The sequence below is a fragment of the Sus scrofa genome, chromosome 3 (assembly GCF_054392235.1).
Source record: "Sus scrofa isolate SSC_HxYL_T2T_F1_AM1 chromosome 3, Sscrofa_HxYL_maternal_Yorkshire_Landrace_v2.0, whole genome shotgun sequence".
Lineage (NCBI taxonomy): Eukaryota > Metazoa > Chordata > Mammalia > Artiodactyla > Suidae > Sus > Sus scrofa.
This window is the reverse complement of record NC_139385.1, coordinates 9,735,296-9,753,882: the sequence shown is the minus strand read 5'-3', so window position 1 is coordinate 9,753,882 and position 18,587 is coordinate 9,735,296. Positions and strand designations below refer to the sequence as shown.

Genomic DNA, 18,587 nt, shown 5'->3' with positions numbered 1-18,587 from the left:
TCTCCGATCTGATGGCGTTTCCCAGGTGACCCCACTCAGGAGGGTGTGTTTCTTAGGGGAATGGATGACGTTCTAATGCTGGATATCTAGGTGCCCTAGAGCAGTGGGGGTAACGGATGCAGGGGACCCTGAACCCTGATCATACAGCCCCAGGGCCAGGACTGGGTTTCCCTTGAGTTTAATTTCAATATGAACTGGTCCTCCGTGGGGTGGGGGTGGTGGTGAAAGGATTTGCTGAAAACCTCCAGATGGGGCGATTCCCGTTGTGGCTCAGCAGGTTACAAACCCAACTAGTATCCATGAGGAGGCAGGTTCGATCCCTGGCCTTGCTCAGTGGGTTAAGGATCTAGCGTTGCCATGAGCTGTGGTGTAGGTTGCAGACTTGGCTGGGATCTGGTGTTGCTGTGGCTGTGGTGTAGGCTGGCAGCTGCAGCTCCAATTTGACCCCTGGTCTGGGAACTTCCATATGCCCACAGGTGTGTACCTAAAAAACCAAAAAAAAAAAAAAAAAAAAAAAAAAAAAAAGAAGGAAAGAAAAGAAAACCTCCTGATGGGAGGGGTGGGGTTCTCCCCAGGAGGGAGTGTGACATGGATGGGAAGGTGAGCCTGTCACCTGGGACAGGGACCCACCCCCCAACCCCCACCAGGGTATTTTTAGCTGCAGGCTCCACTCCCTTCTGGGGCTGAGTGTGAGTCACACACTCCATGAGAAGCGCCTTCCTTTCTGGCTCCTGCCCACCTCCACCAGGTCCTTGCCTGCCTCTGGGGAGGGGTTGGCCCCCCCCCGGCCTCAGTCTGCCACCCAGGAGGGACAGCAGCCAGCTGGCACCCGTGGAGGATGAGCTGCGGCGTGGCTGGCCGCTCTCGAAGGAAACTCTCCCTCCTGAAAATGAGGCCTGTGGCTCCCCGGGGTTTATTTTCTGTCCCAGGGCTGGACGTGAAGAGGCAGAGCCGGAGGGAAAGGGGGTGAACTTGGGCAGAGTTGGTCACGCCCTCACGCTCTGTCATCCTCACGCGCCATCCTTCCCCTGCCCACCCACTGCCTCCTTCCGCAGCCTCGCCTGGCGCCAGGCTCCCTGTGACGCCCGCGCTCACACATGTGCACACACGCTCCCCAGCCCGCCGGGGACTCGGCGGCCCGGCCAGCCTGGCCTCTTCGCAAGTGCCTCGGCTGGGGGCGCAGTGACGAGCCCTCTGTTTGGCGTGTGAGGGGGTGTGTCCCCCACTGTCCTCGGCTCCAACCCCCACGAGGAGCTGCCTTTGTTGCAGAGGCAGAAGGAACATTTTCTCCTCATGTTTCTGGGCAGATTTTCAAGGCCACGCTCTGGAATTTTATTAGGCGGTTCCGAGGAGGAAAGAAAAGCGGTCATGGGAGGCATTAAATGGAAAAAACAGAAGAGAGCAGAAAATACTATTTACAGGGAATGGAAGTGGGGTGGGCTCCGTGGTTCTAACACAGACAGTTCAGAGCTGGGGGCACCGCGACCTCTGAAAAGGACCGTCTATGAAGAGCGGGCGGGATGATGGTCGGGGCTGCTCGCCGAGGCCCCCTTCAAGGAGGGGCTGGTGTGGGGACAGACCTTCGGGAAGAGGGTATCCTCTCCTCTGAACTGATGAGGACGCCGAGCTGGGAGAGGCGGCCCTTGCCCTGGGAACAGAGGACGGTGGGGGGAGGGGTGCCCATGGCCTTGCCCCCCCCCCACCTGCCAGAGGAGGTGCGGCAGCTGCCAAGGCACCAGGAGCCACGGAGGACCCTTTGCCTGGTGAGGGTCCATGGGGGCACCCACAGGGTGAACATGGTGGAAATCAGGGCCCAGAAACAGGAGAAGCACCGTCCACACCATACAGTGTGCCGTGGCCAGGGTGAGCCAGGCCTCCCCAGCCTGGTGTGGTCACCCCGCGGTGGTGGGGTGATAGCCCCAGCGCGGCTTGGTGACAAGCGGATGCTCTGCTGCCTCCCAGGGACCTCGCGCCCAAGGACCGGAACGGTGCCTCTGACCCCTTTGTCCGTGTGCGCTACAAGGGCCGGACGCACGAGACCTCGGTGAGGAGGCTGGGGGCCGCGGGCAGGTAGGGAGGCTCTGGCAGGGCCGTCGCCGCCTCCCTCTTTCGCCATCACCTGGGAGGTCAGGCTGGCCCTGCTGTTTCAGGGAGGAGGCTCTGAAAAGCGGGGCGCCACTGGAGGGTACATAGTGAGTCCCCGCCCTTCTGGTGCCAACTGCCGCGGCCTCGGCCGCCGTTCACTCCTGGTGTGGATGCGCCGAGACAGCCCGCCTGGGGCTCATCCCCAAATTCCACAGCCGCCCATGCTGCTTTTCTCTCCGCTGGGAAACAGCCAGGTGGGGACTCGGCTTTGGCCTGGAGGGCGTCGAGACCCGGGTTCTCAGCGCTACCTGCTCCCATTTTGCTGTGTGGCCTTGGATGAGGGCTTCACCTTCTCTGGGCCTCGGTTTCCCCACTTGACACATGAGTAGGGGTTTGGAAAGGAAATTTTTACCTCTGCTCTTTAGGGGCCTCTGTCTGGACCCAGGAGGGGAAGCAGCATCGGGGCCCCTGCAGGGAAACCCAGGGAGGTGTGTGGGTGGCTCTGCCCGCGGCTGAGCCTGGGGAGCCCCTTGGAGTCAACCCTGCCCCCACCCACCCTTTCTGGGCAGATCGTGAAAAAGTCCTGCTACCCACGCTGGAACGAGACATTTGAGTTCGAGCTGGAGGAGGGGGCCGCGGAGGCGCTGTGCGTGGAGGCCTGGGACTGGGACCTTGTCAGCCGCAACGACTTTCTGGGCAAAGTGAGCACCCGCCCCTTCGGGCCAAGCCTGCCCAGCCTCCATGCCAGCCGTCCCCTCCCACAGAGGGGCGCCTGGGAGGCCAGCCACGGGTGCTCAGGGACCCTCGGAAGAGAGCCCCCCTCCAGAAAACAGTAGTTGGCAAGGAAGAGACCCGATGATCCCGGCCCCAGCGGGCCACCCCCATGCCTCTGCCCCGCCCCCAGGTGGTGGTCAACGTCCAGAGACTGCGCGCGGCCCAGCAGGAGGAGGGCTGGTTCCGGCTGCAGCCTGACCAGTCCAAGAGTCGCCAGCGGGGAGAGTGAGTGCCTGGGCCTTGGTGGCAGGGCTGGCGGGCTCTGGGCCCTGGGAGGCTGAGGCTTGGCTCCGGCAGGCAGGCAGGTGTGCTGGCCAGGGGTGGGTGATGCAGCCCCAGGTTCCTCCTGGCCCTGGCCCAGCGGGCCGGCGTCCTTCTCCATCTGGCTGCATCCGGCCTCTTCCCCGCCTCACAGTCCTGGACTCAGCCCTGTCCGCACAATGCAGTGCAGGCCTCCTGCTTCTGCCTTCTGGCAAATTCTAGAAAAAGCCTTCAGACCCTTTTCCTTTATTTAAGGGTTTCTCTGCAGACCTCAGATCAGAGTTCAGGTCCCCAGATTGAATCAGTGTCCCTGAGCCATGGCTCTGACTCTTCCCCCAGTTTTCTGGGGGTAGGGTTGCCAGATAAAATACAGGAAGTTTGGTAAAACTGAATTTCAAGTAAATGATGAATAATTTTTTAGTGTATGTCCATATGATATTTGAGACAAACATTAAAAATATTTAATTTGAGTTCCCATTGTGGCTCAGCGGGTAACGAACCTGACTAGTATTCCTGAGGATGCAGGTTCAATCCCTGGCCTCACTCAGTGGGTTAAGGATCTGGCATTGTCATGAGCTGCGGTGTAGGTTGCAGATGCGGCTCAGATCTGGCTTTGCTGTGACTGTGGTACAACTGTAGCTCTGATTCAACCCTAGCCTGGGAACTTCCATATGCCTCAGATGAGGCCCTAAAAAGAAAAAAAAAAAAAATCATGTAACTGAGTATTTCGTATTTTTAATTTAGTAAATCTGGCAGCCCTAATAAGGAAGCCCTCTGGCCTCTTTGCCCACCACCCGGCCCGGAAATGGAGGACCCGCAGTGTCCCCACCTCAGCCGGGTCAGCTCTGGCTCTTTGCTGGGGCGCACACGTCCCCATCCCCGCCCTCAGCAGAGCAGGGGCAGGGCGGACCGTTGCGTCCAGCTCCAAGGCGGTTCCAGGGACCCAGCCCCAGCGGTCTCAACCAGCTTCTACTGTGTGTGAGGCCACGGGTTGCTTAGTGAGCGGAGCTGTGCTGGGCACGGGGGCCTTAGAGACCCTAAAGCCTCAGGCAGCAGCCTCCCCAGGAGGAATCAGAGCAGGGGAGCCTGGAAGTTGGGTCTCGCGTGCAGGTTGCTGAGCCTGTTGGAGCCTCAGGTCCCCCTGGCAGATCGTCCTGAGGTTTGGGGATTTGTTCCCATTTGAAACACAGACCTGCAGGCACTGTTGTCAGAGACTCAGGCCTGGGGAGCCCGACACGCACACATGGGTGAAGCTTGGGGTCCACGGGAGTCTAGAGGTGGCAGGGAGCCAGGCCTTGAAGGCAGATGAAGCTCCCTGAGGATGGAGGCCAGAAGGGCTTTCCAAACAGAGAGAACAGCTTGGGCAGAGGACAGGAGGGGAGGCGGTGCAGGAAACCGAGGGGAGAGCGTGCGTGGAGAGACCCACAGGGAGGACAGAGCCAGTGGGAACGGGGCGCGGCCCCGGGTGGCCTGGGTCCATGGTGGAGAGGTCACAGGCCGCCCATTCCAGGGGCAACCTGGGCTCCTTGCAGCTGGAGGTGCGGCTGCGGGATGAGACGGTGCTGCCCTCCGGCTGCTACCAGCCCCTGGTGCAGCTGCTGTGCCGTGAGGTGAAGCTGGGCACCCAGGTGAGGGGGCCCCTGGGGGAAGGTGGGCGGGTCCAGGGACAGCATGTGTGTCCTCCCTGTCCTTCTAAACCCACTCTGAAGAGCAAAACTCTGCGTTGTCAGGGCGGTGAGGAACCAGCCAGTGCCCAGGCCCCTCCGTCCCTTGGGAAAGCGCCCCGCACCCCATCCACCCCCATGGTCCTCTGCGGAGTGAAGGGTTGGGGTTCGCTTGTGCATCCTGCAGCCCTGCTTCTCCTTGTTCCCTCCTGCAGGGCCCAGGGCAGCTGATCCCACTCATAGAGGAGACGACAAGCACAGAGTGTCGCCAGGATGTGGCAAGCACGCTGCTCAGGCTCTTCCTGGGGCAGGGTCTGGCCAAGGACTTCCTGGACCTGCTCTTTCAGCTGGAGCTGGGCCGCACCAGTGAGGCCTGGGAAGAAGTGACTTGTGGAGGGCTTGGTGGGGCGGGAAGCCAGGAGCCAACGACTCCAGGGAGGCTGGGAGGGGAGAAATCCTGACATCCTCCTATAGGAGGCTCATGGGTCCAGTCAGGAGGAAGAAGGGTCTGGAGTTCTCTTGTGGTACAGGGACTGGGGATCCGGCGTTGTCGCTGCTGTGCCTTGGGTTTGATCCCTGGCCTGGGATGAACTTCCATGTGGCCAAAAAGAAGGAGGGAGGGAGTTCCTGTTGTGGCACAGTGGAAACAAACCCAACTAGTATCCATGAGGACACAGGTTCGATCCTGGCCTCGCTCAGTGGGTCAGAGAATCTGGTGTTGCTGTGGCTGTGGCTGTGGCTGTGGTGTAGGCTGGGAGCTACAGCTCTGATTGGACCCCTAGCCTGGGAACTTCCATGTGCCCTAAAAAGACAAAAAAAGGAGGAGGGGGAGTAGGGTCCAAAGCAAAGAGCAAGAGGCAGCGGTGGGACACTCGGTGGGGAGGTGCTGGGGAGGCTCGTTACTGAGTGGCCTGCGTAGCACTCCCAGCCCCAGGATCCTCCGTGCTCCTCTCCAAAGCCTTGTCCCTTTCCCAACCCCATACCCACTGGAACCTCTACTTGTAGGTGAGGCCAACACCTTGTTCCGGAGCAATTCTCTGGCCTCCAAGTCCATGGAGTCTTTTCTGAAGGTGAGGTTGCATGGTGTATTGTCTGTGTCTTATTTTTATTTAATTTATTTTATTTTTAAATGTGTTGGCCATGCCTGTGGCATGTGGGAGTTCCTAGGCCAGGGATCAAGCCCGCGCCACAGCTGTAACCAGAGTCATAGCAGTGACAATGCCAGATCCTTAACACGCCAAGCCACAAGGGCACTCCAGCACATTGTCTTTGGTTATAGATAAGGAGATAGAGGTTCAGAGAGGCCAAGAGACAGAGTTGCAACTTAAACTTGCATCTTCTGTCCTGTCTAGGGCCGTTGAAGGCTTACGAATTTCTTTTTCTTTCATTCATTCATTCAGTCTGTTGAGCCACCCTCTCCTTGTGTGCCTGGCTCCATCCTGGGTGGTTACAGCAGGCAGATGGTGCACGGGGGTGGCTGGGAGGCCAGCTGCTAGGAGATGGCGGGCAGCTGGAGCTGAGAGACGGGACCAATGCGGCTCGCGGTGGCCCCCAGGTGGCTGGGATGCGGTATCTGCACGGCGTCCTGGGCCCCATCATTGACAGGGTATTTGAGGAGAAGAAGTACGTGGAACTGGATCCCAGCAAAGTAGAGGTCAAGGATGTAGGGTGAGGCCGGGGGTGACCCCTGAGGGCGCCGAGGGTGGGGAGGTCAGGCTCTTTCTGCACGCGTAAGTTTATGGCTTTCTGCTGGGTCTGCCTTTCATTTGTTCTCCCCACCTGTGCGTTGTCTCTGTGTCCCTGTCTCGGCTGATGTCTTTCTACGCCTGTGTCTCTGGGGCCCCTGCCCGAGTCGTGAGTGCAGGCGCTGACCTCGATCTTTCTGCGGGTCGGTTCTTGGACTCATTCAGGTGCTCCGGGCTGCACCGCCCGCAGACGGAGGCTGAGGTGCTGGAGCAGAGCGCGCAGACGTTGCGCGCCCACCTGGGGGCGCTGCTGAGCGCGCTGAGTCGCTCGGTTCGCTCCTGCCCCGCTGTGGTCCGCGCCACCTTCCGCCAGCTCTTCCGGCGCGTGCGCGAGCGCTTCCCCAGCGCCCAGGACGAGGTGCGCCCCCTGCCGGTGGGGCTGGGCGGAGGCGAGGAAGGGCTCGATGGTTAGAAGGGCTGGGCGGGAGCGGAGCGAGGTCATGGGGAGCGGGGAGGACAGCGCCAAAGGGAAGCGGGCTCTCAGAGCCCAGGCTCAGCCCCCTACTGCCCCATGCGCTTCCAGAACGTGCCCTTCATCGCTGTCACCAGCTTCCTGTGCCTGCGCTTCATCTCTCCTGCCATCATGGCGCCCAAGCTCTTCCACCTGCGCGAGCGGCACGCGGACGCCCGCACCAGCCGCACCCTGCTCCTGCTGGCCAAGGTCTGGGATTGTGGACACTGGCGGGATGCCCAGCTGGGTCTAGAACAGGGGTTTCTGCCTGGACTGCAGCGCGTTCCTCACTGGCTCCAGGAAAGCCTGTGGCAGGCCACGGACACTCTCACGTGGCACTGCCCTCCAGTTGACAAAGCTTTCTCACGGTCACCCAGTCTCCTGAGTAAGGGAGCAGAAGGAGGTGGCCCAAGGCTGCACAGCCTGTCAGGGTGAATTGGGGCTTTCTAACCCCCAGATGTGCTTACTCCCAGGCTGCGCCTGTCTGCCTGGCACCCGGCTCGGGCCGGGTACCCACTGGAGCAGAATCTGTTGTTAAGTCTGCAGAGGAAGGTTAATGGGCTGGGCGCAAGTGGTCTCGGCTACAAGTCCCTGAAAGGCCTCCTTTAGCCCCTGATTCTCAGTGAAGAGAAGAGTGGGTCGGTGATTAGAGCCTGGGTCGCCTCTGCCACCTTTTCTACAGGAGAACAGCACAGACTGAGCGTTGGGGGCTTGGGGCGGGGGGCGGTGAGCTGCAGTGGCCGGGCCTCTGACCCAGCAGAGCCTGGCGGTAACTGCTGATACCTCCAGGCCGTCCAGAACGTGGGCAACATGGACACGCCGGCTTCCAGGGCGAAAGAGGCTTGGATGGAACCGCTGCAGCCCACGGTGCGCCAGGGCGTGGCCCAGCTAAAGGACTTCATCGCCAAGCTGGTGGACATCCAGGAGAAAGAGGGTGAGCGCTTCCCGGTGTAGCCCCGCCCACAGCCGCCGAATCACATGGGCCCCGCCCCCTGCTCCACGGCTCCTCCCACCTTCTAGAGAAGCCTCTAGAAGCTTCACCCCACAGCCCGCTGTTGAAGTTGGCCCTGGCCCCGCCCTCTCCATCCCCCTCGCGGGGCTCACCTGTGCCCCCCTTCCCTGGCCGGCAGAGCTGGACCTGCAGCGATCCCTGAGCTTGCAGGCACCGCCAGTGAAAGAGGGGCCACTCTTCATCCACAGGACCAAGGGCAAGGGCCCTCTTATGTCCTCCTTCAAGAAGCTCCACTTCTCCCTCACCACGGAGGCCCTCAGCTTTGCCAAGACACCCAGCTCCAAGGTGGGTAAGGAAGGAGGAGGGCAAGGAGGGCCGCGAGAGGTCCCTGGAGGCCCCTCTCAGTTCCTTGGAGCCCATCCCAGGGTCCGCCGGGGTTAGAGGGAAAAACAGGCGGGTGCAGGCTTTTGGGGTCAGCCACGAGGTCACTTGAGACCAATGAGAAAGAAGTGCCACTGCCCAGGGGGCCTGGGGCAGGCAGCGGCTGCAGTGTCCAGCCCTGGCTTCGTGGTCAGGGGCATGAGTGAGGAGGGGCACTGAGGGGGCGCTTCTGGAGATCAGGGAGCTGAGAGCGGCTGAGAAGCATCCTGGGTTCCAGCCCCGTGTGCGCCTGGGGAAGGGCTTCAACTTCTTTGAGCCTCAGAATCTTGGTCTATAAATTGGAGGCCACAGTCCGTCCTTAGCAGGTTGTTGACGATTAGTTGAGATGATTTTTCTAAGTGGCCAGAGCAGGGCCTGGCACAGAGCAGGATCTAGGCTGCTGGTATTAGCAAAGACACCGCGTCCCCTGAGCTGGCCTCTCGTGAGCACTTTTCTCCCCAAAAGAGCTGAGCACGTACTTCCTGAAGGGACCCGTTGCCCCAGAGCTGGGCCATCCTGACCCCTCGTCAGCCAGGATCTGGGGGATGGCCTCCAGGGACGCCCAACCAGCTCTGTGCACTTTGGGGTGGGGACAGAGGGGGTGAAGGAGGTCAGGTGACTCCTCGGCCCAGGCCTCCCGCGTTCCAGCTTCTTTCATTGTGGGCAGGTGGCCGATCCTCAGGTCCCCTGGACAAAGCCTGGCTACCTGGCGGGCCTCCCTCATCCTACTCTGGGCCACTTTCTGTTCCTTGGCAGGGAGTTCTGTCCTCCTGTGTGCACATCCGTGAGTCCCCCTGTGCTGCAGCCCCCCATTTCTGCCTCCTCTCCAGCAGACACACCCCAGCACCAGCAGCACATGCCCCAAGCTGTCTCTTCTGTCCTTTGGGAAGCCCCAGCCCAGGACAGTTCAGACATGTGTCCCCAGGGCTCCCCTCCAGCTTTCCCCACTCCTCCCAGGAGATGGCACTGCCCCTCTCTGCTTCTTCCTGAGGCCAGCAGGGGTGGCAGGCTTGGGTGCCAGGCTAGGGAGTGTGGGTGTTACCTGAGGGCTACAGGGACCAGCCATGCCAGTGATGCAGGGCCCTGGTGAGTTCTGGCCAGAGAGCGTTCAAGAGGCAAGAACAGGAGTTCCCTTTGTGGCGCAGCCGAAACAAATCCAATTAGGAACCATGAGGTTGCAGGTTCAATCCCTGGCCTTGCTCAGTGGGTTAAAGACCCGGCGTTGCTGTGAGCTATGGTGTGGGTTGAAGACATGGCTCGGATCTGGCGTTGCTGTGGCTGTGGTGTAGGCCTGCGGCTACAGCTCCAATTGGACCTTTAGCCTGGGAACCTCCATATGCCGCAGATGTGGCCCTAGAAAAGACAGAAAAAAAAAAAAAAAAAAAAAGTAAGAATAGGGTCTGGGTGCCGGTAGCATGGATTCGGCCTTAGCACGTTGGGGGCCTTTCAGGGACCTGGGTGTTTTAGATCCATAGTGTCTCTTTGCCCCATTTGTAGCTCCTGAAGTTCGATGGTGGCAGGAGTTGGGGAGAAGCCAGGAGGTGGGATGTCTTTTCCAGGCTGGGAGAATAAAGGCGAGTCAGGAAATTGAGGGCAAAGGGGCAGGGCCTGGTCCACAGCAGGCAGTGCTTCCAAACACGTTCCGGAACTCAGACCTCCTGGGACTGCTGGGAGGCCCGAGAGGCCGGGCGCTTGGCCACCAGCTGTTTGTGCTCTGTCCCAGCTGAGGTCACTCTCGGAGCCAGCTCCTGGGAGCACAGGAGCTCTGGATCCCCTCTGTCAACCCCTGGCGCTGCTGAAGGGGAAACTGAGGCCCCGAGAGGGGAAGTGGGGTGACTCCGGTCAGGACCGTGAGCCTTCCTTCCTGTCCCGCTCAGAAAAGCACTCTCATCAAGCTCTCCAGCATCCGGGCAGTGGAAAAGGTGGAGGAGAAGAGTTTTGGCAGCTCCCACGTCCTGCAGGTCCTCTACACGGACGACTCGGGCCGACTGCAGACCGCCTACCTGCAGGGCAAGGTGGGGGCCGCGCGGGGTGCTGCGGGAATGGCCCGGGAGGGCTGGAGGGAGGATGGAGCGAGTCACCCACCCCCTTGCCACCCTCCACCCCCACCCCCGTCAGGCACGGCAGGGGTGTGAGGTCTGGTATGAGTATGGCCTGGGTGTCCCCTGGGGTCTGGGTGGCCGGGAGGCCCTGCCTTGGCACCCACATGTAGGTCTGGGTGGGGTCCAGTGTGTGGACAGGTGCGTCCCCCTGGCTGGAAGCTTCACATCGTCTGTTTGCTGGAAACCGTATTTCTGAGCATGTGAGTTGGTGCCCGTGTGTGAGTGGGTATCTGCACATAATAACCCCACGTTTGTGCCAGTGTGCGGCCCTCGGTGCCTGCTCTCAGACTCCCCCCTCGTGTCTCCACGTCTTAGCCCGTTCACTCACTTGTTCGTTCATCTAGAAACTACTTATGGAGCACCCGCTGGGTTTCAGGCGCCATCCTAAGGGGTGGGGGTGCAAGGGCAGACAAGACAGATTCCTTGCCCACATGGAGTTTCTATCCCAGGGAAGAAGATGGAGCCATAAATAAGTATTTAAAGTGTCAAATGTGGAGTTCGCGTTGTGGCTCAGTGGGTTAAGAACCCGACGTGGTGTCTGTGATGATGCAGGTTCGATCCCTGGCCTCACCCAGTGGGTTAAGGATTCGGCATTGCCGTGAGCTGTGGTGTAGGTCGCAGCCTTGGTTCAGATCCTCAGTGAGTTAAAGATCCGGCATTGCTGTGGCTGTGGCACAGGCCAGCAGGTGCAGCTCCAATTCCACCCCTGGCCTAGAAACTTCCATATGCCTCAGGTGCAGCTGTAAAAAAAAAAAAAAAAAAAGTCCGTGGGAACCAGTGGAGACCGGGAGAGAGAGGGAAGGGACAAAAGGGTGTAGCATTTGAGCTGAGGGTCTTCTCTTGTTCCCCAGAGTGACTGTCCTGGACACAGGGTAGGACGTTACAGACCCATTCCAGAGGCCCCACCTCTGGGGATTGCCTGTTAGGTCAGAGTCTAGAGTCACAGGGAAGAAATGGTGACAGCAGGGCCACCACATATGGTCAGCAGGTTGTGGACTGCCCAAGGGCGTGGCCACGAGGGCATTGGCAGCTGAAATCCAGTCCATGCTCTGCTCACCAAGCCATGTGCCCAGGTGTGTGGGCTGCATCCGTCCAGGGAAAGGGCAGGCCTTCCTCCTCCACCCAAAGCGTCGAGCAGGGAGCAGGGACTGAGTCGTCCTGAGCAGCCTGGCCTATCTAAGGACGGAGGGCTTCCTGGAAGGGGCGACCTCTCATCAGTGCCCACCCCCCATGCCCTGCAGTGTGTAAACGAGCTGAACCAGTGGCTCTCTGCCCTGCGCAAGGTCAGCATCCACAACACCGGCCTGCTGGGCTCCTACCACCCTGGCATCTTCCGTGGAGACAAGTGGAGCTGCTGCCACCAGAGGGACAAGACAGGTGGGATGGAGGCCCAGGTCCCAGGGTGCCACATCCACCCCCAACAGGCCTCAGGCCCCTGGCTGCATGGGGGGCCCTGGAGCCCCGCCTCGCCGACCTGGCTGGGAGTCCCCTTCGGGCACTAACCCGAGGCCAGCCAGGCCCCGAGGGTGTTCTGGGCAGAAAGGGCCCCATGATCAGGTGGTTTGGGAAATGGTACTTGGTGGTGTGATGCGTGTGGGCACCTCAGAGGCCCTGGAGGAGGCCTGAACATGGATCCGAATCCCATGTCCCGTGCCATTTAGCCTAGCCCTTCCCGGACGCCTTTGACAGGGAGCCCTTACCAGCCCAGGGACTGAGAACCAGTCTTACTGAACACCTGTCAGGGATTCCTTGCTGAGAGGGTTGAAGAGGGCCCCTGGGTCCACCCCTCCTGCACTGGCAGCCCAAGACTGGAGCTGTGAGGTGGGGGGACCCTGGGCCTTGGGCACTGGACAGACGGCAGAGAGGAGTGTCTTCTAGAACTTTCGGTGGTGATGGAAGGGGTATGTACTGGAGTTCCCATTGTGTCTCAGTGGTAACAAACCCGACTAGTATCCTTGAGGATGTGGGTTTGATCTTTGGCCTCGCTCAGTGGGTTAAAGGCCCGCTGTGGCTGTGCTGTGGCTGTGGTGTAGGCTGGCAGCTGGGGACCTTTAAAAAAAATAGAAAAGAAGGGGTGTGTACTGTGCCGTCTGGTACTTCGCGTGTGCCCGCAGCAGAAGTGGCTGTTGAGCATTTGTGATGTGGCTAGTGCAGCTGAGGAGCCGAGTTTAGGATTCATTTTAATTTGAAGTAGTTTTAACAGAAATAGTCTCCTGTGTCTAGTGGCTTCCTTCTTGGACAGCACAGTTCTAGAACATTCAAGATTTTTCTTCCTTTATCCCTATCTGCTTTACAAAATTTTTGCTCTCCAGCCACAGAGGAGACCCAGCACGTGGAGTCCCCGGCCCCCAGCCCAGGCCAGTCCTTGATCCCCGGATCCCCCATGGTTGAGGCCCTCAGAAGCTGACCCTCCTGCTCCAGCCCAGCCCTGGATCTGAGGTTGAGCAGTGGCAGCTTGTTGCAAGGGTGTCCCTGGCTGGTTGGCCTGACCTGCGGTCTCTGGCTGTAACCTCGTGGCAATAACTCTCATCCCTGGTGCACTGGGGCTTCCCAGGCGCCACGAGGCAGGGCCCAGTCATCCCATTTTGTGGAGGAGGAAACAGGTTTGGTGAGGGCAGATGCTTCTGCCAGCACGTGGCAGGTCCAGCTCATGTCCAGGCAGGCAACCTTCCAGAAAGGTCCAGCTCCCTAAGTTTTATTCTGCACAGCTCCTATGCCCTGCACTCCTGTAGGCCACAGCTCAAGAGCTGAAGCCAAGCTGAGGGGCTGCCCCCTGGGAGCATGGGGCACCACAGGCAGGCCCTGGGTCAGGCTTCCCAGGCTGTGCCTGGAGCCCAGCCCCCCCAGTCCATCCCTCACCGCCTCCAGGCCTCAGTGTCCCCATCTGCGTTCCAGGAGGTTGGACGAGAGCACTCTCAGTGCTTGCCTGCAGCTCTGCCCTCTCTCTGCCCCCAGATCTAGGCTGCGATAAGACACGGCCCCGGGTGACCCTGCAGGAGTGGAATGACCCTCTGGACCACGACCTGGAGGCCCAGCTCATCTACCGGCACCTGCTGGGTGTGGAGGCCGAGCTACGGTACGCACCGGGAGGGGGCCGGAGCCGGGATTTGGGCTCGGGGCTCCTCCATGGTGGCTGGTCTCTTCCCTTCTAATCAGGCCCCGCGCCTTCCTGCCTTTGGCGGTCACAGCTGGGAGGGCGCATCTGCAGCACGAGGCTGGTTCTGGTTAGGAGGAAGGTCCCCAGGGCTGTGGAAGCCCAGCGTCCGGGCTGCTCCTGGCCCCAGGCTGACCCAGCCCCTTCCTCCGTGCAGCCTGCCCGTGGTGCCTGCAGAGCACCAGGGCTGCCCTCGGCCAACTGGCTGAATTCAGTGGTTCTCAGTCCTGGCTCCAGCTTAGAAAACACAGGATGCTTTTAAGAAGCAACTTTACAAAACAGGATGCCTGGCCCAAGCCCACTGACTCAGAACCTCTGGGGATGGAGTCCTGAATGGGGATGTTATCAAGCAATGCATCGCTTCCTAAGAGCCCTGCTTCCCGGAGCCTGCTGGAACGCAGGCGTTCCCCCCCTGCCCGCCACAGCCTGCAGGGGTGCCAGGCATCCTTCCTGTTCCTCGCCCGCTCTCCCGGGTTTATCACCTCCTCGGAGCCCTCCACAGCTCATGCCGTCAGGAGCTCAGTCACCAGCGCGGCCTCCAGGTCACGCTGCAGCCGCCTTCTTTCTGATGGTGTGGCCCTGTCCCTGGTTCCCTCTTCACCCTACTCTGGGCCCCTATGCTTAGTGACTTTGTCCTTCACCCAAGGGACAAAGCCGTCACCTTGTCTGCTCTGCCCCGAGACCTACATTTCTCCGCCTCTGAGACTTTTGCACCTGCCTGGAGCCCCCTTCACTTGCTTGGCCACACCCTAGACTGGCCCTTCCTCCTCCTCTTCAGGCTCTGTTTTAGTTTCACTTCACGTATAAGCTCATTTACTATCAGTGATCACAGAACCAGGTAAGTACTCTTATCACCCCTCAAAGCACAAGGCAGCAGAGCCAAGATTCGAACCCAAGCACCTTGGGTCTGGGTGAGACTGGTGGCCAGGGTCCTGACCAGCACAGCCTGCCTTCAGGGCCTCCCCAGCTGTAGAGCCACTGGGCCAGCCCCCTCCCATCCAGCCCACTGCCCCCGCCACCCAGCACCCCCAGACCTTCTGCTCCACCAGGACCTCCAGCCACTGGTCCCCCTCTGTTTTAGTTCCCTGTGGCTCTAACAAATGACCATACACTTGATTTGTCCTGTTAGAATAAGTGCTGACTGAGCAGATGAGCTGCAGGGTAAGGGACTAGACGAGCCCACAGGGCCTAGGAGGCATCGAGGAGGAGGCGTGTGTTAGACGCAGCAGAGGGACGCCTGTCCCACAGCAGAGCAGGGAGATGAGCAGAGGGCCGAGCCAGTAGAATTCCTGTGTAAGGAACTGCAGGCTCAGGCCGCTCACGCTCCCTCTGTGCACCTGCACGGAGGATGGTACCTGAGGGGCCCGGGGACCTTTGGTGAATCTCGATTAGGATCCGTGCTTGAAATGGTACTGTCTTGGAGTTCCTGATGTGGCACGACAGGATCAGCAGTGTCTTGGGAGCAGTGGGACGCAGGTTCAGTCCCCAGCCCAGCACAGTGGGTTAAGGATCCGATGATGCCGCAGCCGCAGCTGCAGCTTAGGTCGCACCTACAGCTCGCTTCTATAGACCTGGAAACCCCTATAGGCTGAGGGCAGCCTAAAAAGAAAAAAAAAAGAAGAAGAAATGCTACACTCTTGGTCCCATGAGGAATCTCATGGCCAGCTAACCTTAGGCAACTTTCCGGCCCCGGCGGGCTCTCTCCCCCAGGGCGCACCCGAACAGGAGCCACGAAGTTCAAGCTCAGTTTCCAAAGCTTGGTGCCTTCCATTGACACCCCCCCCCCGCCGCCTTGTAGGAGTAGGGGGTGGGGGGACCCAAGGAGGCGGCTGGAAGAGGGGCAGCAGGAGGTGACCAGGGGCTGAGACCTGGCCGAATTTCTTCCTGCGCATTGATAGAGTCGGCCCTCTGCTCCCAGGAGCCTCCCAGCTCAGGAAGCACACCCTGGGTCCCCCAGCCTTCTAGGCAAGGGCCCCAGGAGCCCTCACACCCCGTCTGCCCCCACAGGGAGAAGCACCGGCAGCTGCTGGCGGGGCCAGGAGCAGGTCCTGTGCCCACCGGCCCTGGCGAAGGTAGGTGCCTCTCACCTGAGCCCCATCAGGGGTGCTGCAGGGGGAGCCCTTCCTAGGGGCCCCTGATCTCCAGCTCAGCCCTACCTGCTCTGCCCCCATCCTGCGTCTGCCTCCAGCCCCCCAAGACCCACTGGCCCAGCTGCTCCAGGTGCTGCAGGATCTCAAGGAGGCCCATAGATCCAGTCCAGCAGGCTCCCCATCCTCGGAGCCCAGCCACCTCCTGGAGCTGCAGACGTGAGGCTGACCTACGCCCCCACCGCTGCCGAGCCCCACCAGGTGCTGGGAGACCCCCGTGCACACCCCGCTTTTCACCTCAGTCCCTCTTGGAGTGCGGGGCTTGGGTCTGTCCTGGGCGGGGGGACCAGGGGGCCCAGAAGTCCAGAGCTGACATGACTCTGGCCCGTTGTTGCCCACCTGGCATCCCCGAGGGACTCAGGAGCACCTGCTCCTCTCTGAGGCCTGGCTGCTCCCTGCCACCCCTGCAGCCCAGACTCTCCAGGGACCCTTCTCTCCTGCCCAGGGCAGACCCAGCTGGAAACACTCCTAGGGTGGTCCACGCCCAGTGGACCCAGAGAGGCACGAGGGAACGTGGAGCCCAGGAGACCAGGCCTCCAGCTCAGCACCCCCTTTGCTCCCGGCCACAACCCCACCTGCTCTCCTCACGGCCTCGCCTGTGCCCCCGGGGAGAGCATCGCGGTGCTTTATTGCCAACAATAAACCTGCTGGGACTGCGGAGGCTCGGGGCTGTCGTGATGGGGGTCAGATGCTGGTGGGGGTGGCCGAGGACTGGGCCCTCCAGCATAGCCTCTGCTCCCCCTGACCCAGAGAGCTCCTCTCTCCTCCCACCTGCTGTCCTGGCCATACCTTGGTGCATCCCCCAGAGGCTGCAGAGCCTGATCTGTCCCTCCCTGCAGCCCCCCAAACAGACCTTTTCTCCAAGTGTCCTGAAGATTGCACGCGGGGGCAGGTTCAGAACCTCTAACCATGGAAGTTCCCGTCATGTCTCAGTGGTTAGCGAATCTGACTAGGAACCATGATGTTGCAGGTTCTATCCCTGGCCTTGCTCAGTGGGTTAAGGATCCGGTGTTGCCGTGAGCTGTGGTGTAGGTCGGCAGCTGTAGCTCCGATGGGACCCCTCGCCTGGGAACCTCCTTATGCCGTGGGTGCGGCCCCAGAAAAGACAAAAAAAAAAAAAGCCCTGGCAGTGTCTTATGCCAGCCCCCTGTCCCAGGCAAGGCTTCCTCTGGTTGTCACCTCCCCACCCACCACCCAGCCCATCCCTAGACACACAGCAGCCTCCAGCGCCACTGATGAGGTGGTAAGATAGGAGGCACCGGCTCTTCGGCACATTTTTAAAGCTTGTGCAACCAAGCTTGAGCCTCACCTGTGAATCCCAGACCGAGGACAGTCCCCAAGGGCCTGGGTCACAGGCAGGACCCCTGGCCCAGCTCGGGGGCAGGGCCACGTGGGCAGACTGCATGCTGCCTGCTTTGAGGCGATGGGGTGATGGTACAAGGGTCTGCCCCCTCCCCTCTCCCTATGGCTTTTGGGGCCATAGTGACCTTTCCTCGTGGCCGCAGCCTGCCAGCCCCTGGGACGTTCATCGCCTCTTGGTCATGATGCTAACCATCTGTGGGCCTCGTGAGCCTCCTCGCAGGACCTGGCGTCCTCTCTCCCTTCACAGCCCAGGGCTCAGGCCCAGGAGTGCTTGAGCCTGCTCCCTGCTCTGCGCGCCCCGCCCTCACCAGCAGCTCGCTTCTCTGGCTACTTCCTTGGGGCCTCACACACAAATTCGCAGGCCTCTTTGATTTTCTTGGGTGTCAAGCACCTCATGGTAAGGAAGCATGGACCCCAGGGTCTACTGAGACCCAGGGCAGGGTGTGAAGGGGAGAGAGGCTCCTGCGGGACCTGAGACCAATAGGACGGAGCGATTAACTGCACACCCACAGGCTCCTGCTGGCAACGCCCACCACCGTCTCCGCCAATGGATCCTGGCGTGGGCGTGGCCACCGTGGCCGGAAGTGGCGTTCAAATGACTAAATGCCCGGCCCTGCCCCCACCTCACCTGTGAGCACTCTTGCTCCTAGGTTCTCTTCTCAGGTTCTGAGCAGAGTTACTTGCAATCCGGGATGCCACGTTCTTTTTGGAGGCCACCTGGCAAAAGGACAGGGACAGAAAAGACTCCTGCCTGCCCTCAGCACGGCAGGTCCTAAAGGTCAGACTCTCCATCTGCACAGGGAGAGCGGACACCACCACTTCCCCAGGATCGCCAAGCCTCTTATTCATCTGGGGCCCCGGGGCAGGTCCCCCCAGATGTCCTGAGGGTTTGATTGGACCCCCGGACAGAGGCCTGCAGCCTAGGGGGCTGGCGTTCACTACAGGGCAGGCACCCTCGGAAGCCCTCAGTGGGCACAGTTCACATGGTACGTGCATCTGTCATAGTCTGGGCCGATCCCATAAGAAATCTGAGCAAGTTCCACTAAACTCCTCTTGGGAAATTCCCGACGGTGTATATTTTTTGAATATGTTAAAAAAACAGGACTCTTGGCGTTCTCGTCGTGGCATAGCCGAAATGAATCCGACTAGGAACCATGAGGTTTCGGGTTTGATCCCTGGCCTCACTCAGTGGGTTAAGGATCCTGCGTTGCGTGGCTGCGGTGCAGGCAGGCAGCTGTAGCTCTGATTAGATCCTGTAGGCTGGGAACCTCCATATGCCACGGGTGCGGCCCTAAAAAGACAAAAAGACCAAAAAAAAAAAAAAAATGATTCTTACACCAAAATACAATGAACATGTATCAAAGATTTATTACGCATCGAGGAGGAATTGAGCATTTGGCACACCTGGTTCGTGGACTATTTTGAGAACCTGAGCAATGTTAAAACAAGATTGTGATAATAGATACAAAA

At 60.1% G+C, this 18,587-nt stretch overlaps 1 protein-coding gene across 41 annotated transcripts in view; it reads left to right on the top strand.

Annotated features, from left to right (window-relative positions):
- Positions 1-18,587, top strand: part of LOC100624152 (ras GTPase-activating protein 4) — a 27,183-nt gene extending 8,596 nt beyond the window's left edge. For 5 of the 41 annotated variants that reach the window (XM_085016735.1, XM_085016723.1, XM_085016736.1 and 2 more), the window contains 17 exons: positions 1,963-2,044; positions 2,655-2,786; positions 2,990-3,084; positions 4,631-4,748; positions 5,000-5,150; positions 5,790-5,854; positions 6,340-6,452; positions 6,695-6,887; positions 7,053-7,190; positions 7,770-7,914; positions 8,111-8,277; positions 9,020-9,136; positions 10,230-10,367; positions 11,696-11,831; positions 13,410-13,530; positions 15,616-15,680; positions 15,759-18,587. In XM_085016735.1, coding sequence (XP_084872861.1) covers positions 5,837-5,854; positions 6,340-6,452; positions 6,695-6,887; positions 7,053-7,190; positions 7,770-7,914; positions 8,111-8,277; positions 9,020-9,136; positions 10,230-10,367; positions 11,696-11,831; positions 13,410-13,530; positions 15,616-15,680; positions 15,759-16,708 — 2,301 coding nt within the window. In that variant the 5' untranslated portion in view covers positions 1,963-2,044; positions 2,655-2,786; positions 2,990-3,084; ... (1 more) ...; positions 5,000-5,150; positions 5,790-5,836 and the 3' untranslated portion in view covers positions 16,709-18,587. The remainder of the gene's footprint in view (positions 1-1,962; positions 2,045-2,654; positions 2,787-2,989; positions 3,085-4,630; positions 4,749-4,999; positions 5,151-5,789; positions 5,855-6,339; positions 6,453-6,694; positions 6,888-7,052; positions 7,191-7,769; positions 7,915-8,110; positions 8,278-9,019; positions 9,137-10,229; positions 10,368-11,695; positions 11,832-13,409; positions 13,531-15,615; positions 15,681-15,758) is intronic. The other 36 variants (XM_085016745.1, XM_005661946.4, XM_085016747.1 and 33 more) reach the window with 22 other exon arrangements.